Below are 25550 nucleotides of genomic sequence, written 5' to 3' on the forward strand. Positions count from 1 at the left end.
CAACAAATCCATTATAGTTTTTGGTATTGTAGTATTGGGAGCTGCCTACAGGGGTCCCTGTTGCTGAGTGGTCTTCTTCGGCTGTCTTTGGCATGTCAGCTGAAGAATGACAACATCGACCAGCACGGCCCTTTTTCCCCGACTACTGGCTGCAAAACCCAGACAAAAGTAGGCTTTTCTCGATTGCTACACAAGAACAAACTATCAGTTCGTCATGACAAAATCCTAACCTAAAGCCAAGTACGTACAATAATTTGTTTACACTTGGAATGTTAGCTAGCTTCCGAGTCGCTGTGCTAATGTCAGTTGTCAACACCACGCACTTTTGTTGTTTTGTAACTGTAATAACACATTCAAATAATCTTAAGAACGACGTTTATATTTACCTGTTCACCGCTTTTTCCTGTTTTGGTTGTGTACAACAATGTCGTTTAAATTATTAAATGATTGAATTGTCCCTGGTTGGTATGTGTCTGCTAGATAACAAGTTAATCTGTGCTCAGGTTATAAAATTACATTTGTGATCAAGCGTAAATCTGCCATTGTAACCTCTCTGCCTGACTTTGTTATCTTCAAGCTTTGGCAGGAAGCTCGAGTGCTTTGGACTCGTCCAGTCTTTATGAGCCACTGGGAGGAGCAGCAACATCATGGCAGATGACAAAGACGTGCTGAGAGACGTCTGGTTCGGCAGGATACCAACCTGCTTTACTCTCAACCAGGATGAAGTGACCGAGAGGGAGGCGGAGCCTTATTATGTACTTTTCATTTTGGAACATCTTGTTTTTCTCATTTAACATGTCACATATTTTTGCCATATGATTAACAACGCCACGTTTGCTCTCACACAGCTGCTGTTACCCAGGGTGAGCTACCTGACGTTGGTCACCGACAAGGTGAAGAAGCACTTCCTCAAAGTGATGAAGGCTGAGGATGTTGAGGAGATGTGGTTTGAATACGAAGGGACGCCACTCAAATGGTGAGGATTTTCTTGCTGTAGAACTAGTTACAGGGGAAGAATACACTATGTGCGGCTCACCTGCAGCCACACTACGCTCAACACTGTTTTGTTGCTACCTAAACATCATATCATAACATCTACCTGGACATTGTGAGGATGATTATGGTATTTACTACTTTAAAAAAATGTAGTCCATTTAGGTACAAATCCGAGTCTAGCCATGGAACTTGTACGTAACCCAAGCGTCACCCTCTGGGAATGACAGGTTAATAGACTGCAATTACCTGTAATAGTCACCAGGTGTCAGTATAGTCGCACACAAATGTCATCAGTGAAGTCCTCAGTAAAACGGATTGGAGCAAAATCTGTCAATTAGTTTTCACCCTCCTGTCAGGTGATTTTCTGCCATTTTGAATATAACATTCCTTCATTTCTGTGCTTGCTGATGTCAGGCACTATCCAATTGGAGTTCTGTTTGACCTCCATGCCTCCAACTCTGTCTTGCCGTGGAACATCACCGTACACTTTAAGGTAACAGCTTATTTTGCCTGTTTGTGTCAGTGAAATCAATGTATAGTGAAACAAGATTGAATTACATTTCATCAATGACACTCATGCTCATTGAAAGCTGTTGTTTTGTGTGCTAGAACTTTCCAGGTCATGATCTGCTGCACTGCTCATCCAGCTCTGTGATCGAGGCTCACTTTATGTCCAGCATCAAGGAGGCGGACGCACTCAAGCACAAAAGCCAAATCGTCAACGACATGCAGAAGAAGGACCACAAGCAACTGTGGATGGGGCTGCAGAATGGTGAGAAATACACTCTCTCTCCCTCTCACACACACACACACACTACATACGCTCACATTTCAAAAGACCCTAAGCAGCTGTTGGGGAAGTGTCAAACCATCATAGTCACAAATCCACTCATTAACACATGTTGTCTACATTGAGATAACACATACGCACACACATTTCCCTCTTTGAAGCCTTCCCCTCCCACCCAAACACCCACCACCTTCCGTCCCCTTCTGTTTCCACTCGACCTGCTCATACAGGTCTTCCTGTATGAGCAGTGTGTGCTAGTGCTGCCTCGCGGGTAAAGCAGCTCATAGGAGAGAGGGATCACTGATTGGCCGGAAGTTGGTGTTCTCAGAGGAGGGGCTGGGAGGGTGGGGGTGTGTTTGTGTGACACTATCTTTTGAAAGGCAAAGCCTGGCTGACATTTGGAGGCGTGAGCTTCTTCAGGTCAGGTGAAATGAAGTGTCGGTTGATGTCGCAGCCCCGCGGGGCCATCCCAATGACTAAAAGTAGCACGTTGTCTCATTTTTCACGCTTTCTACCTCTTTCTTTAGTGAGACCACATTTACATCTACTGCTTTACCAACTGTTTAAATCAGGGGTATTCAATTAAAGCATCAGACACGCATCAGACTTGATCACTGGAACAGCAGTCTTTTATTGCAGGTTTGAATTGCCTCACAACAGGCCCAATAATCCCTAACACGGGCTTCTGCAGTAGTGTAGGAACCCACGCCAAGTTAAAACTCAACTCCGATCTGAACCCCCATGTCACTTTCTGTCGCTCCTGTTTGTTCACTCAGCTCCTCGAGCACAATCCCACATTTACAGCAACACACGAGCACAAGTCTTATTTATATTTTAAATGGATTATTTTCTCTTAATATATCTACTACATATATTGGCTAATACGAGTGTAAAGGTGACTATATATTTAATATATAATTCAAATATAATATCCATCAATTTTCTATGCCGCTTATCCTCACTAGGGTCGTGGGTATACTGGAGCCTATCTCAGCTGTGTTTGGGTGAGAGGCGAGGTACACCCTGGACTGGTCGCCAGCCAATCACAGGGCACATATAGACAAACAACCATTCACACTCACATTCATACCTATGGACAATTTGGAGTCACCAATTAACCTAGCATGTTTTTGGAATGTGGGAGGAAACCGGAGTACCCGGAGAAAACCCACACACGCACGGGGAGAACATGCAAACTCCACACTTCAATATTGAAGTCATTATACATGTTTTTACATTAAATTAATTGGTATTTTAATGAATTAATGATACATTTATGTATTTAATGTCTGTAATTGTTTAAACGTGTATAGTTATTTCATGAATTTGTGAATTTCGATCCAATGTCATTTAATTAATTGTAAATGTAAGTAATTATTTAAAGATGTATTAATTTATATTTGTTCTGTCTCATTTGAGCCTATGCAGGCAGGCAATAGTGTCACAGAATGTATATCGCTGTGTTCACTCCAGATAAATTTGAGCAGTTCTGGGCCATGAACCGGAAACTGATGGAGTATCCCACTGAGGAGGGAGGATTCAGATACATCCCATTCAGGATATACCAGGTGAGACACACTTCCACCCGTTGGTGTTCGTGATTGGCGCTGGTTAAATGGTATAGAAGAGCGTCCTGTAGATGGCGCCACAGTGCAGAGTAACAACCTGTTTGTTGGCGCGTTGCTTCATGGGGGAAATCACCTCAAAGCAGTTAAGTCCCTGCGATTTATGCAAGACCCACTGTCAGCAGGCGATAAGAGCGCTGTTTGAGGTGCACTTCCCGTATTCACCCTCAGTTTCCTCCTGGCGCCGACAACACTGACGTCTCCTCACCTGTCAGCCCAACCCGCTTGTGCAAGCCAGGAGCCTGTGACCTTCCCTTGACACCAACTAACACAGACTCTTTGTTTCTGAGCGCGTCGTAAAAACACAATCGCCACCTTAAAAACACACGAGTAGGTTTCAGTGAACATGATGCTGATATGGGCGGCACGGCAGTTGAGTGGTTAACCTCACAGCTACGAGACCAGGGTTCAATTCCACCCTCGGCCATCTCTGTGTGGAGTTTGCATGTTCTCCCCGTGCATGCGTGGGTTTTCTCCGGGTACTCCGGTTTCCTCCCACATTCCAAAAACATGCTAGGTTAATTGGCCACTCCAAATTGTCCATAGGTATGAATGTGAGTGTGAATGGTTGTTTGTCTATATGTGCCCTGTGATTGGCTGGCGACCAGTCCAGGGTGTACCCCTCTCGCCCGAAGACAGCTGGGATAGGCTCTAGCACCCCTGCGACCCTCGTGAGGAAAAAGCGGTAGAAAATGAATGAATGAATGAATGAATGATGCTGATATGAGGTCGGAAATGTCCATGGCACCCTGATTGAAGAAACAACATTCCTGTTACAACATATGTATCTGCTATGAGCAGGTACATTCATGTACAATTAGATCATCTGACACGCAAAGAAACTGTTAGAAACCTCTGGTTCAATGCCTTGCTCAAGTTGCACCTCAAGTGAACTGACACTCTTTAGTAGCCACTTCCAGTTTTCATACGAACCCTCTGGGGTCAGATGTCAGAGCAAGACCCCTACTGACTTTCAGTGTCTTAAAACAGGGTTGTTCAAACTTTTCCCAGCGATGGCAGCGTAACGAAAAATCAAAGCATCGGCATCTCAGATTTGTCTTAAGGTGACAAAGCTTGTCATGATAACAAATTTTGTTGGACATATTTGTCCTACAAATTATTGTTGATAATCGATATTGACATTTTTTGAAACATCTTTTAAAAATTGTACATCAAATCAAAAGCAGTAAACTTTAATTGCTTAAGAGCATTTACCATTGTAATTAGAATGTCAAGAGCTTTTTAATAAAATAAATTAACTCGAGTGAGGTTTACTAAGGTACAGCTGACCAATCACAACCCTTACTGTGTCAGTCGGCGCAACACAAGTTTTGGATTTTTTTGGACATGCATGTCACGCTATGCTGGAGCAGGAGGAGCAGGGCAATGTAGTGTATGATGGCGCATCACAACAGAAGCATAAACCAGGATTTATCCAAGATGTTTGAGTTAGCTGGGGTCATCACTGTGACCTACACGGTCCAGGCAGCCCCGCATCTTGCTTGAGCTCAAATGCGCGTCCTCATCAAATGAGAGTTGAGCAGCGATAGCCAATAGCTAAAACCCCAAACTGTCAGCTCGTTGTCCATCGTGGCTCTTTAACAGCATCTGAGAGTGAGGTTCACGACGTACTTTCACATTGCCACACCAGTAGGAATTGTCATTAGTTGAAATCACGACATATTTAACACTGTTTTTTTATATTTCTGTGACTCGTGTCTGTCAGTGTTTCCATCCAGTCAGTGGCTTTTTTTTACAAATCGTCATGTAAAAAGCAAACAAACGATATCAAGCGTTGAGGACGAGGCGCTCAGTTTCAGTACTGGATGTGGGGGCGGAAGTGGACAAGCTGCTTCAGGTCACTGGGACTCCTGCCTCCGCACTTTAATCCTGACTCAGGTGAAAAGTCCCCTCGGAGGACACAGAGAAAGAAAAAATAACGAGGGGATGATGAATAAGCAGCTGATCCACGACTGGAAAAGATTAGCGTGTCAGACGGCGGGGGCAAAGGCTTGTACTTTTGAGACGACTGGGGGGAGGTGGGGGGGCGGCATAGAAGGAGGAGGAGGACGTTGACAGCTCCCAGATTTGGGCATTAAACAACAAATCCCTTTTATGCCAAATGGGCACTGAAGAGTCACATCAAATACATCCAAGAGCAGGAGGAGAATATGGAAAGCATTTGGGTTGGAGAGGAATGGCTTGAAAAACAAGGGCTGCTTTGAGTCTGCTGTCTGAGGATGTTGTGGTGTCACTTTCATTGTGTCAGGACCACTAAGTACAAATAGTGTGAGTGATGGCACATTACTACATGAAGACATACAGATGTGATGGTTTGTTGTTGGAAGTTTGGGACCAACTTGTCATGCGTTGTGATGATTTATCCTACAGCATGTCAGTGCATGATGCTTTTGTCTTTATTTTCTCATCTTCTGTTCCCTTAAAGCCTTTTAATGCACTCGGAGCCAAACGTTGTGTTCAGCAGTAAAATGCAGCACTTTAAAGCATTCAGGACTCGCCCACTCAGACGTGCACTTGTTGTGACCATAAAACCTGCTGGCCAGACCCGCACTTTGGGGGCGTTCTCCGCGCGTGACTTGAAAGTTTCCATTGTTTTGGCGAGGGCTTGGTACTCATCCCGAGAGCTGCTAAATATTTACAATCAGACAAGAATTTGAGTGGAACGTCTGGAGAAAAAAAAAAAACCTGGCTTGACCACGAGGACCTTGAAGATACGACTGCTGCCGGTTCTCACTGGCAGAACCACAATCAATCCATCAAGAATCTGACATGCAAACCCGACCAGAGCCTGCGCGGATTTTGTTGCAGGGAAGAAAATCCGCTGTTTGGTTTGGCGGACGTGTCGTGACTCGACATGAGAAGAAGCGGCTCAGCGTGGAGAAAGTGAACATAGATGGAAAAAGACAGCCGAAACGCAAGAACAAAGCTGTCTGGCCCTCAGAAGTCACCACGGATGACTTTAGAGGAGACGAGCTGTCCCCCTCCTGCCCCGCCTCCCACACACACACACGCACAAGCAAACACATGCTCAGTGCTCTTCAAAGACAGATTGTGGTCTTTAGTGTAAATAACGTGCTGTGTTTGATGCAGACAGAATTAATGACAACATAGAGTCCAAATAACAGAGGGCTCATTTCCGTCTGGCCTGCACCCCTCATGGCGACAAAGATGTCTCACGGCCGTTGGCTGCACTTTTCGTTTCGGCTAGTGAGTGTCTCCCCTTCGGCCAATGATAAATCATTTGTTGTCCATCAGGTGACATCAGCTTCCTATGGATGTTCATTTACTTCACTTAGGTTGAGTTCATGGATGTTTAGAGCCTTTAATCATACGAGAAGACGGTCAACTTGCGTGCTAGCGTGTCGGTGCCTAAAATTTGCCGCGGCTCCGGCCAACGGCAGAACATGATTGATCTTGTAACTCTGTGATTTCAAGAAGCGGAGAGCCCAATCATCATTCTCCATACTCGTCCTCCGCCATGCGTGCTCACACTGTTGCTCGACAGGTACGCCTCTTGTGGTTCCCGCTCTGTGACTCAGCGCTTAATCACCCTCCTCGCCCCTACCCCCCCAGCCCCTTCTCTGGAAGCTGCATGCTTGGAAGAATGCATGTTTATTGCCTCACAGAAATCTTGTAATGGCTGGCTGGGACGATGGGGGCGGGGTGACTACACAGACAATTACAACACACGGGAATGCTCCAAACACTCTTGAAGATGCCAGAGGCAACAGGTGATGAGCCACTCTGGAGGGGGGGTTCATTAAGACTTTCTAGCACAGCCATGACTGTCAGACTTGCAATCCGTCTGGCAGAAAAAGGTTATTTTTGGAATTCATTCCATATGTCTGCTCAATGAAGTCATTCACTCAAGTTACCGATCATTATCAGCCTTACTGGAGATGCTGAATGCAAACAAACTTGCATCACACACTTTTTGAGCTGCATTGACGTCTGAAATGATGCAAAAATATAAGATAACTTAGCATTGGCTCAAGTTGGCGAACATTTTACCACAAAGCTTTATGGTCATACCTGTCAACCATGCTGGGAAACTCCCGTATTTTGCCCGTTTATTTCCCCCCATTGTCGCCCTCCCGTTTAAAAAGCTTCCTTATTTTTCTGGAAAATGTTTCCTCCCACATTCCAAAAACATGCTAGGTTAATTGGCGACTCCAAATTGTTCATAGGTATGAATGTGAGTGTGAATGGTTGTTTGTCTATATGTGCCCTGTGATTGACTGGCGACCAGTCCAGGGTGTACCCCGCCTCTCACCGAAGACAGCTGGGATAGGCTCCAGCACCCCCGCGACACTTGTGAGGATAAGCGGAAAATGAATGAATGAATGAATGTACCTTCTTTTCAATTACAAATGTTGACCGGTATGTTCATAGTTTTGTTGATGTAAAGCTTGGCTAACCAGGCTAGTCCCGAACTTCTAGGGATTATTGGTCTGTGTTTTGAAAGCAACAACCCCAATTATTATTGTCATTAGTGGCAAAATAACAAAGGGATCTGAAATCATTCACAATTGATGACCCGTGCAGCCTCCTCATGTTTATATAAACCATGACTGTCAGGAGATTGAGTGAATTCTGCGGTTTTACTCCATAATTGGTGACAGAGCCTCGGGCTGACTTGATGCGCCATGCATGCATCACAGTAACGATGCCCATCCTTCGCCCATTTGCTGAGAATGTGTCCCCTTGAGAAAATACAAACTCCCACGCCTACATCCCATTGCCCACACCCGGATCGTGATGCGCTCCTGACTGTGCCAACTCACCGGCTATGGATGGCAGGGAGTGTTACTCACCGTAGTTCGGCGCAGCAAAAGCCAGTCTTGCCTCTGCTCCCATGTGACCTTTATGGGTGTTCAGCCCCTAATGAGAATTTTAGCACATGAATAATAATGATGTCTTGGCCAAGTAGGTATACGGTATGGTCACAGACAAAGCTTCCACAAACCAAAAAAAGTGGGTGGAATTTTAATTTCCAAATGGAAGGGCTCGGAGTTCAGTGGAAACTAATAGTGATTGACAGAGCTGTTTCCCCTCCCCATTATTTGGCCTTCACTTAGGCGAATTGAATCCCCTTCGCCATCAATTAGGCCTTGTCTTGAGTTCCGCTGTTCTTTTCAGTGAGTGAGAGCGGGCCGCCTCTTTTGGCGGCTGCGCTAATGACACCTCGACCCTCCTTGTGTCGCTGTGTGCAGCCGTGCCAGCTAAGGTGTCAAGGCAGCTCAAAAGAAAGTGTCTTCATCACCTCAGGAATCAATAGCCCCTTCTTTGTATGGCGGGCCGCTTCATTATTCATGGTTGCCTCCTTTAAAAATGCATCCCAGTCGCTGTCACTTCGCCCACTCTCCCTGCTCTGGCGCATGTCCGTCACCCCGCACCAAAAGGCCAGGAGTCAGTGAGTCAGTCTTTCTGTGTAACTTGAACAGCACTTTGGCACCTCCAGCGCCACCTTCCCCTCGCCGCTTGGCGCTCAACTCGGCGGTATGTAGTTACCGCTTGGTCACTCGATCCTGCCCCACACAGGTTTCCTTTTCACAGCCCCATGATTAGACCCTATTGTGTGTCCCCGGCTCTGTTTGACACCTCAGCTTAGGTGTCGACACGCTGCGGCTTGTCCAGCGCTGCAAGGTGTGAAGGCCGTGGCGGGGCTGGGTCATCTCGCTCAGGCCGCCGCCACTGGAAATCTCCATGATGATGACACAGCATTCCATAACAGACCGTGACATAATTAATCAATTTGAGTTGCGGTGCAGGTTATCTGGTTCAAAGTAAATGAATGGATGAGATTAGAATTCTTTCACTCATTTTGTTCTGTGGCTGCACGGCGGTCGAGTGGTTAGCGCGCAGACCTCACAGCTAGGAGACCCGAGTTCAATCCAACCCTCTGTGTGGAGTTTACATGGTGTCCCTGTGCAAGCGCGTGTTTTCTCCGAGGACTCCCACATTCCAAAAACATGCTAGGTTAATTGTCCATAGGTATGAATGGGTATGAATGGGTCGATCTCCTGACATTCCTGGTTTATATATGAAGAGGCTGGACGGGTATGAATGTGAATGTGAATGGCTTTTTGTCTATATGTGCCCTGTGACTGGCTGGCCACCAGTCCAGGGTGTACCCCGCCTCTCGCCCGAAGACAGCTGGGATAGGCTCCAGCACCCCCTGCAACCCCCGTGAGGATAAGCGGTAGAAAATGAATGAATCAATGAATTTAGTTCTGGTTTGCGGTATACCTGTGCATCACACCGGGGCTTCGGCTCAGTGTGCAGGGCAGGACTTGGGTTTTAGTCCTCCTTCCTCATCTGTCCTGTGTCCACACTTAGCATTCGTGCTATGACCTGCTACTACGATTTTTGTGACTTTTTGGATTATTTTATTTTGTTATTTATGTTGTGCAAGGTGGCCGCTGTCATTACTTGCGAGAGGCGGGACCACATGAGTGAAATGGCACGTCTTTATCACACATGTAAACGTGGTCATGGGTGAGCGAGCATGCAGAGGGTTTGACTTTTGGATTATTTCTATTATGAAATGTGTTCATTGTCATGAATAACTTGCAAGGTCATACAGTCGTTATGACGCTGCTTCATTGCGCGTGAAATCATCCACTTGTGCCAGAGGAGGGGAAGTGTGCTGTGCCAGGCTATACATACATAGATCAGTGCTTTATCGACCGAATTTAGCAACAAAGTGAGTTATCGGTTAATATCGTTAATATCAATTTTTTGTTCCTAATCCTACGGTTTTCAGCAAGTACGCCCATATCGGCAGCGCTGTTAGAAAGCCGTCTTAGATCGGAGCAGTGTTGCTGTCTCATTTATGTTTTGTTGTCAAGTGAAGAAACATGTTGGAGCATAAGATGGGAAACTTTGGAGAAGGGAAGAATGTCGATGAACTTTGATCATGTGCAGTTTAATCAACAATCGTTAGATGATTTTTGTGATTTGCGTAATCATTCCCGCCACGGGCGACCTCGAGGCAAGAGCCAGTGGTGTTTTTCGTGCTGCCCGAGCCAGCAAACACGCTGATGACTTCCAGACTGATCGCGCTGAGCAAAACACACCAACATTTCACATCTGCACAGATTGCTCACTTCCTATCAGAACACGCCTTCTCTCGCTACGTGCATCCTCACGCAATGCATCGGCACCCTGTCAACTCGTTTTTGTTTTTCCCCACACTGCTGTTCATCTTTCCAGTTATAGTTCCAGCTATTGGTGTCACATGTGAGATGAGTCATTTCCATACACACACATATTTTGTGGGGTCATCTTCTGATTAACAGGTGCACTCCAGCTCAAGCCCAACCATATTTGCCGTGACTGCAATAAAGCACGTTTTAGGGATAGATACTACGATTTAATGGTTGTGCAAGATGTGCCTCATCACTTTAGTTCCTTCATGGAGAAGGAGAGATAAGAGATAAAGACATTTTATTGGGAATTTTGGACAATATTGGCATAAAAGGGGCTGCACGGCGGTGAGTGGTTAGCGCACAGACCTCACAGTGGGTTTTCTCCGGGTACTCCGGGTCATCTCCCACATTCCAAAAACATGCTAGGTTAATTGGTGACTCCAAATTGTCCATAGGTATGAACGTGAGTGTGAATGGTTGTTTGTCTATATGTGCCCTGTGATTGGCTGGCGACCAGTCCAGGGTGTACCCTGCCTCTCGACCAAAGTCAGCTGGGATAGGCTCCAGTATACCCATGATCCTCGTGAGGATAAGTGGCAGAAAATGAATGGATGAATTGGCATAAAAGTACGATATTTCTTATTGGTATTGTTTTTTGTACAATGCAGTAGTCCCTCGCTACATTGCGGTCCGAACATCACTCCTCTGCTTGATCATGATTTTTCAAAAAATGTATTAATTATTGGTCAAATATAAATATTGAAACTGAAAGTCATACGTCGTATTCTGGTCACTTGGCATCAGCAATGTTACATTGATGACACATTGCCTGTGTGAAAGGGATAGTTCAGATTTGTTGACATGGCAGTGCACAATGTGGTGGAATCAAAGTGGGCAGCATTGCCGGAGTATATGTCAGTGTATGCTAGGTTAACGTTAGACTGGCTGTCCTGTATATCAATCAAACGAGGATAGATGGTAGGTTGATACCAAACTTTGTTTTAATGCCATAAGCGCTAGCAGCAGGGTGCTTGCTGCCTGACTCTTTGCTCCAGCTAGCTTTGGGACCTTTGCGGAGGTAGGTAAGCTCGGTGGATATTAGGTCATTTTCATATGCAGCCGGCCAAGTGATCCGTGCATGCAATATGTTTATTATTGTGCTTGTGGTTTGCATTGTATCAAACTGTAATTATCCATATCATATCACTCTTACATCCAAATGGTTTGATATTGATCACCAGTATTTGTTGCTGTACATTGTATTTACTGAGCTCTTAATCCGTTGCAGACAATGAGCGACAGGCCCTTCATCCAGAAACTGTTCCGTCCCGTTTCGCCTGAAGGCAACGCTCACACTCTTGGCGACCTGCTCAAAGAGATGTACCCTGCTGCGTTACCTGGCCAGGGTATGTATCACACACATACCATTATTGTTCTTATTGATGATTGAACCACTATAACTGACAACAGCATCAATCCAATCGTGAACGCTGTAGACGCCCTCAGTCACCAGCAACACCGTGTGGGGTGTAGAGGAGAGGACAAGGTGCCAGCCATCAGAGATAAGATGGTGTGCAGATTGAAAAAAAAAAAGACAACATAAAACTATCACACCCTGGTAGCAGCATTGTGTCTCAGGAATACTGCCAGTATGAGCAGATAAATGAAGCCATACTGTCTGTGTGGAGGAGGAGGAGGGGGCGTGGCCTAGGCAGAGATGAGAGGAAACAGCAGTCAAAACACACACGGGAAGTAGATAAGGATACAATGGAGCGTCAGAACAGACGACCCGCAGGAGACTCACCTGCTCATTGGAGACAGAACCCCCCCAACCCCACACACACCCCCACCCGTCTGTCTGTCTGCCTACCTGTCTTCGTCGTTCACTTTCGGTTCTCTCGCGGTGCTCATGGCTGATAAATCTTCACTGACTCTGTGGTGTTGCACAAGTGATCCAGATGTTCTTCTCATATTGTTGGAGATGCGCCTGGCTGCCATCTTGGTTTCCTGCGTCTCTCTCTGTCGCTCTCTCTCTCTCTGTCTGATCCAAGAGCTGCTCTTCATCTTTGATGGTCCCTCTCAGGTGTAGTCTTCAGGCTCTTTCATGTCAAGCCGCTGGCTCGGCGTCTCTGCCGGCCTGCCTGGCTGATCAAGGTGAAAGTGGTCTTTTGTGTCTTTGACTGTTTGCTCTTGGCTTCTTCCTTGTCTGGCAGATGAATGCGCTGATAGGGGGGATTATGGTGGCGTGTTTGGATTTGAGGAAGCGGGTCGTGTGTTGGAAGACCAGGCGTGGTGGCGGCGCAGGGCTTTGCTGAAGCTATTGTTCATCAGTCCGGACCCTAACATCAGAAAACGGGAACGTCCATGATCTCTCTCACATCAAAAAAGAAGCATGCGTGTGTTGTGTCTGAAGGGGAAACGGGTTTGACCCCAAACCATCCTCAATGCAGTAGCCGGAAGAGGAAAAGAAGGGGATTCCCAGTCTGCTGTTCCCAGCATGCAGCAGGAAAGAGTCGTGTAGCAGCGTGCACGCGTACAAGGCGGACTTGTTCACCAGGTGTGTCGTTGAGCAACTTTTGCCCACGTATGACACATTTCAGACGATTCTTGTAAACTCACATGTGAAGCTCACATTAATTTTTTGTGGGAACCAGCAGAGGAAAACCCCCACCACACCTTCGCCCCCACATGACCCCGCCACCCTCTGCTGCTGAGCATCACACTGACGGGATGTCTCGCCCCCCTCGTCCAAATGCACACTGGGAGTTGTTAGTTTGTAATAAAAACAACATGAGTAGTAACAGTCCTTAAGCATCAGCAGCTAATGCAGCATGGATGTGTCTGAGCGGGAGTGGGTTGCAGCCCACGGAGATTCTCCCCATCTCTCATTCATAGAGTACACTCAGCCCGCCCACATGTTGGCAGCACTCCTGCGTGTCTGCATGCATGTGTTTGTATTCTCACCGGTGCTGCGGTGGTCTCAGTGTTAATCATCTGATCGGATTACCTGCGTGATATTCACTTACCCTCACGTAAACACAATAGGGTTGAACGTCAGCTATGTGATACACAACGTTACCAATGGCTGAGCTGTGGAATAGTGGCTGATGTACAAATAGATGATGTGAAGTTACTTGGAAGCATACAGTATTAACTGGCCACTTATGTCTCACTGTTCACATACACTACAAGCGCTACCACGTAATATCAGGAGGGTGTTGATTCAGATTGTCAACCACCCCAACAAAAACATACTGATAGTGCCAAAAAAACGGCTTACTAAAGTCTTCCGATGTTCAGAGTCGGGAATCACAATAGTCCCGTTTTGTGCTCTCAACGGCCAGTTTGTAGTCACGACCTTCCAGTTGTTGAGCCAGGTCACCTTGGGCGTAATGGCCGATACACACACACACACACACACACGCACAGTGTGAAACAGGAAACTGTCAGACTGAAAGTTCGCAACTGGAATCACCAAAATAATCAACTGCCATCTCTCGCCACCGGCGTCCTGTGTGTTCCTCCATCTCACGTCTTAGAGCGTGTTTGCACGAAAACACAAATGTTTTATCTTTGCATCAAGACAGACAGAAGCACAGAAATGTACAGTGATTGCTGTGATACAGAGAGGGGTAGGGGGTAATGTATCCCAATATTTGAATCCATAGACTGAATTGAGACAAAAGTCAATGCCAAATATGTGTACAAAGTTGTATTAGAATGTAAACAATCTTATAGAAAACCACCTACTGAAATCCATCCATCTATTTTCTATGCCGCTTATCCTCACACATTCATACCTATGGACAATTTGGAGTCACCAATTAACCTAGCATGTTTATGGAATGTGGGAGGAAACCGGAGTACCTGGGGAAACCCACGCATGCACGGGGAGAACATGCAAACTCCACAGAGAGATGCCCAAGCGGAGAATCAAACCCAGGCCTTCTTGATCTCTCGACTTGTTCACCGTGCGGCCAGCGATTGAAATGAAATAGTATATTTTAACAGGGATTCACTAGTTTTTAGTGTCAAGCTCAGGGGGACACTTGCCAGAGTCCTCAAGGTGAGCATTAGCACAAAGGTGTATGTAGTATGGTATGTAGTACCGGGGACCGGGAAGTCTGGGCTTCCCTACTAAGACTGCTGCCCCCACGACCCGGACCCGGATAAGCGGAGGAAAATGGATGGATGGATGGGTGTATGTAGTTCAGTAGCTTGGCCTCATCCAAGCTTATCAAGTTGGTGATTTCGGATCCAGAAATAGCTTATATGAATCACAAAAGCCTCTAGATTATCTAGATGATACAATATGAAGTATTATTTATTGAGTCATTTAATTGGGGCAGAAAGGTCAGATTGTGCTTCGACAAAAGTCTTGTCGCATATGAAATTAATGTACGGTAGAAGTTAGATTTTCCTTTGAAAATGCGAACATGCTACAAAAACATCTCAACATAAAGTCAGGTTGCCTTGGTAAGAAGAATTAATATCGTGTATGACTCCCATGAGCTTGGAGGACTCCATCCATACGTCTCAGCAATGACTCCAATAGCTAATTGATTAAAATCATCTGGAATGGCAAAGAAAGCAGTCTCGCACGACTCCCAGACTTCATAAAAGTTCTTTGGTTTCATCTTCCAAGCCTTCTCCCCCCCCATCTAACCCCAAAACATGCTCAGTTATGTTCATGTCTGGTGACTGGGCTGGCCAATCCTGGAGAATTTTGACCTTCTTCACTATAGGGAACTTCAATGTGGAGGTTGAAGTATGAGAAGGAGCACCATCCTACTGAAGAATTATCTTTTTCTTGTGGTTTGGAAGGTAATGGCCATCTTACCATCCATTCTGCAGATCACCCTCATGCTGGATGTAACCGTGAGCCATGATATTTCTCCACCAAACTGTTTTCTGGGTGAATCTTGGGTTCATGCGAGTTCCAATTGGTCTTTGTGATTATTGAGATGCAGTTTAATGAATCATTCATCACAAAAAATCAATCTTCTGCCACTCTTCCACTGTCCATCATTTCTGTAAGCTGTAGGCCTTGGTAAATGCAACAATATTGTTTAGTTCTCTCCAAATTCTTGTTGTTCCTTACCTTCCAAATTACAAGAGAGGGCAAATTCTTCAGCAGGATGGCCCTCCTCCACATCAAAGTTTCTGCTTGTGAACAATGTCAAGATGCTCCAGGATTGGCCGACCAGTCACCAGACATAACTGAGCATGTCTGGGGTTAGATGAAGGAGGAGGCAGTGGAAGATGAAACCAAGGAATGGTCATGTAGTCTGGGAGTCTCTTCTTACCAAGGCACCTTGACTTCATGTCCTGAGGTTTGTGTAACAATGCTTTCAAAGAATAACATTTCTACTGTACATTATTTTGGTATGCGGCAATACTTTTGTCCCAGTTAAGTGATAAAACTCAATAATAAGCCTAATTCTGAGGTTTACCTCTCATATCGGCTATTTCTGATTCCAAATGAGCCCTTAAAAGTGGAGTTATTATTTATTGTTCCTACGACCTGGATAAGTGACAAGAACTTTTGTCAGGCACTGTAATTCTCCTTCCCTGTTCTTCCTTCCTTCCTTCCTTCCTTCCTTCCCTCCTCCCACCTATGTGGCCTTACCCACTCACACTGTCTTGTCTGTGTGGTGATCCATCCAGGTGAGCAGAAACGCTACCAAGTTCTGATCCACGGCATTGAGCCGCTACTGGATACGCCGCTGCAGTGGCTCAGTGAGCATCTCAGCCACCCGGACAACTTCCTGCACATCTGCGTGGTCCCCGCCCCCACCGACTGAGGCCAGCCCTCTCTCACTATTGTCATGACAACCCACTAACCAGCTGACCGCCAAACGACGTCGATGGCTGTGACATTGGCAGAGACTTGTCGGACTGACTCTTTGAGGAGACCACCACAATAAGACGGAGAAGGAGATGGAAGGAAGGAATGTTCCTCTTCATCAATGAATGTCTCCTCCTCTTCCTAAGACTCACTTCCAGGAAGACAAGCTCATCATTATAAGAGGAGAGAGGAAGAACTTTTGATGCTGGCTTTTGGTTACCACATTCCTGTGTCTCATCCTTATTACATATTTGAGTTTACATGTGTGTCCTCTCAAACAGTCCACAACTGGCCCATCCTGGACTGGACCAGGCCTGCCAACAACTAACAAGCAGGCCATGTTTACGACCACTTCAACGTTTCTGTTGTCCCTTCACCTTCCAAGCAGCCGTGCTGTGATTCAGCTGCTTGTTTTGTCTTTCTGTGGTTGTGGCCAGTGCGCCACTGTCACAAGCAAAAGAATAAACGTCTTGTTTGTGTCGCTCTTTTCTTATTAATGTGGCCATGGCGCCGCCATCAAAGCTCACCACGCCAACTTCCCAGTTTAGCTCCTAGCGACGTGTTTGGATGCTATTTAAATCACCTCCTTTGTTGACCAAAAATAGGGTCACACACTGTAATGTTTCGTTTAGTGTTGATTACAGCACACGTTTACTGTGGCATTGTTTCCACAAGCTTCTGCAATGTCACTGTGTATTCTATTCAGTAGCATTTGGGTTTTTTTAAGATCTTGACTACTTTTATTGATCGAACCACTGCGCAAAGACTTAACCAGCATCAATGGGGTTCTGGACTTTGTGGTGGCCAATGGATGTGTTATGATTCACACTTCCTTTTATAGTTTCCTTTATTTTAACTTACACTAAAAAAAAAAAAAAAAAAACGGACAGGGAAAAGAAAATCATTGAGTGAGTGAATTTGCACGATGGTGGAAATTCCGGTGGATAAGAGCAGAATTGATTTTATTCATTCATTTTCTACCGCTTTTTCACATTCACACCTATGGACAATTTGGAGTCGCCAATTAACCTAGCATGTTTTTGGAATGTAGGAGGAAACCGGAGTACCCGGAGAAAACCCACGCATGCACGGGGAGAACAAGCAAACTCCACACAGAGATGGCGGAGGGTGAAGGGTGGAATCGAACCCTGGTCTCCTAGCTATGAGGTTTGCACGCTAACCACTCATCCGCCATGCTGCCCGAATTTATTTTATTTTCCTCAAAATTGCAAAAAGTAGTTGATGACATACATTCATGCAGCATACCATGCACTGTCCTCAACTTCAAAGCTTACTTAAGTAATGTGAAGCATGTGATGTGACATAAGAGAGACTAGTTGACGTCCCCTCAGTTTGGTTCAACATCCTCACCGCCAGCCCAGAGCAAGCCAATGTTTCTGAAGTCTTAACTGAGCATTCTTGATATCCCATTTCCCAGATACAACTCAGCTTAATAGCAGCTTGGTCACTCCATGGCTGGGGGGCAATTTTGACAAACGCAGCTCTGGGGTGCAGAACATTAATCCATGCTAACCGCTGTTTCCGTATGGACAGTTTTTACTACAGCACACAACTTTCCGTGGGAGAGCTGCCTATTTTGTGGAGGAGCTGTCAATAAATCCGCATCTTGCAGTTAAAATAGGAGTGCCGATCGACATCCACTTCTGTATCATGCCCTGTACGGGTTTGGGCGCCATGATGGGAGGAGAATCCGGAAACTACGCATCGACAACTTGTCCTCAGCACACAGCTCAGCTAATAATTCCTCTAACAGTGATTTTCAACCTTTTTTGAGCCACGGCACGTTTTTTACATTGTAAAAATATTGTGGCACACCACTAACCAAAAATGTTCCAAAATGTCACCACGACCTCACACGTGCATCAATAAGTCTATCGGAGGAACAAGGTAGGTGTTGCCACATGGACCAATATTACATTGCTCTGCCAGTCTTTACACCACAGACACTCCACAGTAGCCACGTTTTTACATCACCACTTTTTCTCTTTCCGAATGACCTTTCGGGAAACAATGGTATCCATAGAAAGGAATATTCCAATCTCTTGTCTACACGCGCCTTGAAAATCAACCAGAATAGTCAATAGGGCATGCCCAGTAAAACGTAAACATCAACATCATGTGATACCGACTTCCCCAAGTTATTCTTACACTTGTTGGAATAACTCCGTATTGCCAGTTTTTTGTCTGTCCAGTCTTGAAATTTAGTTTGAATCAAAAACAAACTTTGCTTAGTCCAGTGCCGATTGCTGGCCTCCATTTTTAAAACTGAAGAACGTCTGGATCTGCGTGTTACGTCATATCTGAGCATGCACTGAAAGAACGCACCCGGGATCAATTTAAATCCCTGTTCAATTCCTTCCGTTTGAGCAAATAAACCAAAGTGAATTGGAATATTTGGGTCCATGTATACTATTGACATAATGGCTATTGACATAATATTTGCAAATGATGATTAATAAATGTTAACTATAAAAAGTGATATTGGATAATTCCTCACGGCGCACCTGACGGTTTCTCAAGGTACACTAGTGTGCCACGGCACAGTGGTTGAAAATCACTGCTCTAACACACAGTCCAAAAACAATGGCGGAGCTATGGGGTGGCGAGTGGTCACTCTCCCTGGTCACTCTCCGGCCACCCCACTTCTAGACATCTCAGGTGTTAACTTATTGCTCACCTTGGCCATCCCAATGAAAAGTTAGTGGACCGACCACTGCTTCACCATGCAAGGATGTTTGTTTCCTCATGAAAACCAAAGAGACAGGCAACGAGGCCTTGCTGGTCCTCCATTCCAACATTCCGATGTGTGTGAGGAGTACAGTACACTGCTCAGACGGCAGCCCATAAAAGTGTGTGTGTCAGCGGCATGAGACATTCATCATGGGTCTTCATCATCGCCGCGTTTGCACAAACACAAACACACACACACACACAAACACACTGTGTCCCGTGGCGGGACGCTGGGCTTGAGTCAATGCCATAAAGCCGCCGTCCCATCATGCTTGGCGGTGTGATGACATGATATGTGACATCACACATGCACACACACTATAAATTAGAAAGCTATGTGTAGCTGGATGTCTGCACGTACACGTACACGTACACGTACACGTACACGTACACGTACACGTACACGTACACGTACACGTACGCGTACACGTACCTGCAGGGGGCCATAAATGATGTCTGTAATTATGTACACAGAGTTTGGAGCAGCCAGGGGCTCGTCTGATGGGACACTTTAGTGGTCTCATTAGCGGGGGGGTACAAATGAGTTTGGGGTGCAGCTGATAATTAAGCTTGAAGATGAAGGAGGGGGAGGGGCAGTAAGGGACATAAAAAGAGGGGAGGATGAAGAGGAGAGAAAAGTCATGGCTGCTTCAAAGACAGCAGATGAGCTCTTCGTGCACATGCGGCCTTCACGTGCACGCTTAAGTGGAGCGTCACTGCATACACCGTGTGACACCAAAGTTGAACAAAAAACAACAAAATGGAGTCATGTGGTACTGATACCGCTATATGTAGTTTTCTACCCTGGTCACTATGCAGTTCTACACCCTGGACTGGTTGCCAGCCAATCACAGATCACATATAGACAAACAACCATTCACACTCACATTCATACCTATGGACAATTTGGAGTCACCAATTAACCTAGCATGTTTTTGGAATGTGGGAGGAAACCGGAGTACCCGGAGAAAACCCACACACGGGGAGAACATGCAAACTCCACAAAGAGATGGCCGAGGGTGGAATTGAACCCTGGTCTCCTAGCTGTGAGGTCTGGGCGCTAACCACTCGTCCGCCGTGCCTCATCCTAACATGGTGTCATTCATTGACGAGACAATAGCCACGGCAGGAAGTATGCTGTCCAGAAAAAAAGGAACTCTCCCAATGCTAATGTGTGTCTGTTATGTCTTATTTTCTCCTTATAACAACTATTTTGAGTAAAACAAGTGTAAAGGTGACTATAGGGGTGTTAGTTCATGTCTGGAGGGCTCTGTTAATGTTTAATCTTGCTGCCAAATTGTGCCTTTGTCAACAATCAATTAAACAATTAAATAGCTCAGCAGTAAGATGCTTACACCGACGCACATTTGTACATTTGTAGCAGCGAGTTCCACACAAAACCTGAATATTGTGTCACCATGGCAACAACACCCCCAATGTTATTTTGGAGTTGATTTGTACAACAATCTCAATTGAATGTGCTGACACGTCCTGTTTTGCTACGATCCGGTTCTGTAGACCCACAACTCATCTGAGTGGACTGCACACACACACACTCGCTGAGGGTCTCAAGGGTCCGCTGGTGTTTTATCAGACAACGCAGCAGAAATGAAGAGGATCCACAGATTAGCATGTTGCTTCAACACATTACTGTACATGCAACGTGACAAACCCAAAGATGCACTGCAGACATTCCTGGAAAACTTTCTCCTTTGCAATAAAACCTCAAACATACCCTACAGCCACACACACACACACACACACTGTACGGTGTGTATAATAGTGTGAAACACTTTCTAGTCCTGTAACTTCCTGTCTATATCCCTCTTCTCTTGTCATAAAAATGACCATACAGGAAGCCAATATGGCCGAGTGTCAACTTGAATTGGTAAACAAAGCATTAACTATTGGTAGAGAACATGCTTAACATGTGTGTGCATGCAGATACAAACTCAGCATAAACACACACACACACACACAAACATGTCATTAAGTCTGCCGCCCTCTAATAGGCTGGCGTTGAACAGAGAGATGAAGTAACCAATGACAGGAGGAGGAGAATGACGATGATGATGGGGGCCGACAAGCTTTGATCTACTTCTTTAAGTGTCTTCACACACACACACACACACACACACACAGACTAGTAATAATAAGCACCGCGTGGCGCTGTCCCGCTCATGGCCTGAGGGGGTGAGGGGGGGTAAGAAGCGGCTCCTGAGAGGCTGTCGTGTCAAACAGGAAGTCAAGTCTCCACTCTGTTATTGTCATGTGAAGCCTTCAGGAAACATTAGTAAGTATGGGCGTAGGTATCTCTGGTTGTGGTCACTTCCATTCATGAATGTAGCATTCCTGTGTACACACCTTCAACCACATCCTCATCTTCCTCCTTGGAACATGTGCCACCCTTCTACTATGTGTTGTACTGACACTTTGGTACATTGGTTTTGGTTCAGAAGGTTCAACGAACACCATAACGTACAGAAACCAAACCATTGGTTACTTATTGTAGTGTTCTATTAGAGGCGTGTTATGTTGGTGGTACATTAAATGCCACATTGTCTCTTTCACAATTTGTTCTTAGTCTTCACGACACAAGATACGCTCATCTGGCATTTGAACCCGTGACCTCTTATACCCGAAACATACCCCTTGACCAAGGACATCACATTTGCATGTTCTCCCTCTGGGTGCATGGGTTTTCTCCGGGTACTCCGGTTTCCTCCCACATTCCAAAAACATGCTAGGTTAATTGGTGACTCCAAATTGTCCATAGGTATGAATGTGAGTGTGAATGGTTGTTTGTCTATATGTGCCCTGTGATTGGCTGGCGACCAGTCCAGGGTGTACCCCGCCTCTCGCCCGAAAACAGCCGGGATAGGCTCCAGCATACCCACGACCCTCGTGAGGATAAGCGGTACAGAAAATGGATTCATAGTATTCAATGTGAATACATTGAATATTTTTGTTGTTAAGGTCCTTAGCTTTGAACAAAAAAGCTAGCTTGCGAACATAGAAAAGCATAGAAAACCAGTTTGTGAAATAACACCCTAATAGTCACTTTTACACTCAAATATTCTTTGTTTTTTTAGGTTAGGTTGATAACCAGTGGTCTTTTTGGTCTTCTTTCGTTACAATCATTTAAATATGACAATGACTAAGAATAGTCTTTACAATGATATTTGAGTATTACCTTTCATTGCCTACTAAATTGACCTCTTTTTTTTACTTTGTACAACCACCTAGCATCATGTAATGCATGTCATAGTTATGTCAAGAGTCAAGTTATGTCAGTCATGTACAGTCATGTCATGCTTACAATATATTCTCAAATAAACCAAATTCAACAGAACAACTTGATCTCTCCAGGGACATAACAGATGACTGCTACTAGCATAGCAAGATACCGAGCTAACTAGTTAGACTTTCCAATGTACTTATTCAAAAATTAAACTGTTTCAAACGGAGCTGGGAAGAAGGACAAAGAAACCAAAAACTTACCACTTCCACACAGAATGAGAGGAGAACCTTTTTCTCAAGCAATCTCAGCCATGGCATGTCGCCTCAGTTTTGCTGGCTCAGTAGCCAGTCTCCATAAAGTGTGAAAGGTTACGTAATCTAACGTCATGTGTCAAGAGAATGCTACATATAAGTACATATAACTCCAAAAAGTACCAAAGAAGTTTGTAAAATTCATTTTAAGCTGGCTCTGATAACACAAAAATAAGAAACTGCATGCAGAACAAACTTTCTGTAAAAATTGATTTTATTATTCTATTTTTTTGTAACTTTTTAATGTAATACAGTATAATGTAAGTTTTTTCACTCAGGCCACATGGTGAAAAATGAAATATGCATGGGCCTGGTGACCTGATATTCCTCATCTTTCCATCCATCCATTTTCTATGCCATATATCCTCACGAGGTTTGCGGGTATGCTGGAGCCTATCCCAGCTGACTTCGGTTAAAAAGGCGGGGTACACCCTGGACTGGTTGATTTTTCATCTTTTGTCAACTTAATTACAGTTTGAAAGGAATACCATGTGTACCAAGTATTCAGTGTTGTTCAATATATTGAACCCAGCATTGTGTTGCAACAGTTGTTGTTATTGTTATTTCTCTTTATTTTGTGTTTAGCTGGAATGAGTTCATTTTGTCTCTTTCTTAGGTTTAAGTTTTCAGGTTCAAAGTAAACAATTTAAGGTAAAAAAAAACAAAAACAAAATTAATTCATTCATTTTCCACCGCTTTTTCCTCACGAGGGTCACAGGGGTGCTGGAGCCTATCCCAGCTGTCTTTGGATGAGAAGCAGGGTACACCCTGGATTGGTCGCCAGCCAATCACAGGGCACATATAGCCAAACAACCATTCACACTCACATTCATACCTATGGACAATTTGATTAATTCACCAATTAACCTAGCATGTTTTTGGAATGTGGGAGGAAACCGGAGTACCCGGAGAAAACCCACGCATGCACGGGGAGAACATGCAAACTCCACACAGAGATGGCCGAGGGTGGAATTGAACCCTCATCTCGTAGCTGTGAGGTCTGCGCGCTAACCAGTTGACCACCGTGCCGCCCTTCCAAAATTAAAACGTGTTTTAATATAAGAAACTGAACATATAATTTAGTGTTTAGAACAGGGGTGGGCAAACTACGGCCCGGGGGCCACATCCGGCCCGCCAAGTGTTTGAATACGGCCCGCCCAATCTTTCCAAAATATTTCATTTAAACTCAACATACAACCTGGCATCATGGCCTGAGCCAACCTTTTGATGGTTTTATCAATTTTGTTTTTTGACATGGTCTGTTGTTTACAAAGTGCTCCTGAAAAAAGGGACACAAGCACATAATAATAATAATAATAATAATTATTATTATTATTAGATTATTGTAATTATTATTACAACTATTATGATTATTATAATTATTATATTAATGCTAATTATTATATTAATTATATATAATATTATTGTTATATTTGCATATTTTACATAATAATAATATAATAATTATTATTTTAATTTTATTGTAATTATTATAATATTTTATTATTTTTAAAATATTTAAATATAAATATAAAATAATAAATAATAATAGCAGATTGCATGACAATTTTACAGATACAATAATACCAGGTGGACTGTTACGTGTAAAATATATAGTCTGCCCCCCCCACTCCCCCCCCGTAAATTTTGTCATATCAATGCGGCCCGCGAGTCAAAAAGTTTGCCCACCCCTGGTTTAGAATATGTGGCAGGCCACTAAAAAAGTGCCACATTTTGGAAACACCTGGTCCAGAGCATATTAGTTCCGTTTGGTCATGATTCTAATACTTGCAGCCACACAATTTTACATGTCAAAACATTGATGTGTTGAACTGTCAGGTAGTTTCCAGTTTGCTTTGTCATCTAATGAAATGACACTGTGTTGGTGTATTACTAATGAGTGTACTTGTGTATTTTTAATTCTCTCCACCCTACGTGTGTGTGTGTTTATGTAAAACCGCGGTTTCATCCTGTAAGCCCCGCCCCTTTGCATGCCTCCAGGGATCATGGCAGTTTCCTGATTATTTTTCTTTTGTACTGTTCAAGTAAGAATGAGTTTTTGCTGTGTCATCAAATGTCATCTGATAGACAAAAACATGCAAACTTCTCTGAGTTCTCTCAGGTTTTTCATTCATTCATTCATTCATTTTCTACCGCTTTTCCTCACGAGGGTCGCAGGGGGTGCTAGAGCCTATCCCAGCTGTCTTCGGGCGAGAGGCGGGGTACACCCTGGACTGGTTGCCAGCCAATCACAGGGCACATATAGACAAACAGCCATTCACACTCACATTCATACCTATGGACAATTTGGAGTTGTTTTTTTTTTTGTAAATTCCAAACTAGGAGGACCTCAGGGAGTTTAGGCTTGGAGGTTTAGTTTAAAACTGGGAAAAAGTGGTCCTCACTTTCTCAAAACTACATAAAATAGAAAGAAGAATGCCAGGACTCTCTTAAAGATACAGTAATCAGATTTTTCCATCCGGAACATTACAGTACAGTACAACAGTGCACATTAGAAGTGCAGGGATGTTTGGCGTGGAAGTGGGATCCAAGCATCGCAGTGCGCCTCCACAAGCGTGAGAGTGTGATTCACAGTTGACGGAAACAGAAAAAAAGATTAAATTGAACGCAACCGCAACCATAAAACTGAAGTATATACCAAACCCTGATGATGGCGTCACGGTATAAATCTCCAGTAACCTGAGCAGGAAAGGAATTCAGAAAGTGTGAGCTGGGGAAGTGGACTTTATGGAAAATGGCTCATTCATTCCTTCATTTGGCTCATGTGTTTTATTTACAAAGTCGCTGGTCAGGGG

At 44.6% G+C, this 25550-nt stretch overlaps 1 protein-coding gene across 2 annotated transcripts; it reads left to right on the top strand.

Annotated features, from left to right (window-relative positions):
• Positions 1–31: 31 nt before the first annotated feature.
• atg5 (ATG5 autophagy related 5 homolog (S. cerevisiae)) lies at positions 32–16912 on the top strand. Of its 2 annotated transcripts, none has more exons than XM_058053341.2 (8): positions 32–168; positions 578–755; positions 849–976; positions 1411–1489; positions 1606–1768; positions 3260–3354; positions 11872–11989; positions 16251–16912. In XM_058053341.2, the coding sequence occupies exons 2-8, from the start codon at positions 648–650 to the stop codon at positions 16385–16387; spliced, it is 828 nt and encodes a 275-aa protein (XP_057909324.2). In that variant the 5' UTR covers positions 32–168; positions 578–647; the 3' UTR covers positions 16388–16912. The 2 variants fall into 2 exon arrangements, with proteins under 2 accessions (XP_057909324.2, XP_057909323.2); XM_058053340.2 differs by having other exon boundaries at positions 73–240.
• Positions 16913–25550: the final 8638 nt, after the last annotated feature.

The sequence above is a fragment of the Doryrhamphus excisus genome, linkage group LG5 (genome assembly GCF_037039965.1).
Source record: "Doryrhamphus excisus strain RoL-2023G ecotype Guam linkage group LG5, RoL_Dexc_Guam_v1.1, whole genome shotgun sequence".
NCBI classification, from domain to species: Eukaryota; Metazoa; Chordata; class Actinopteri; order Syngnathiformes; family Syngnathidae; genus Doryrhamphus; species Doryrhamphus excisus.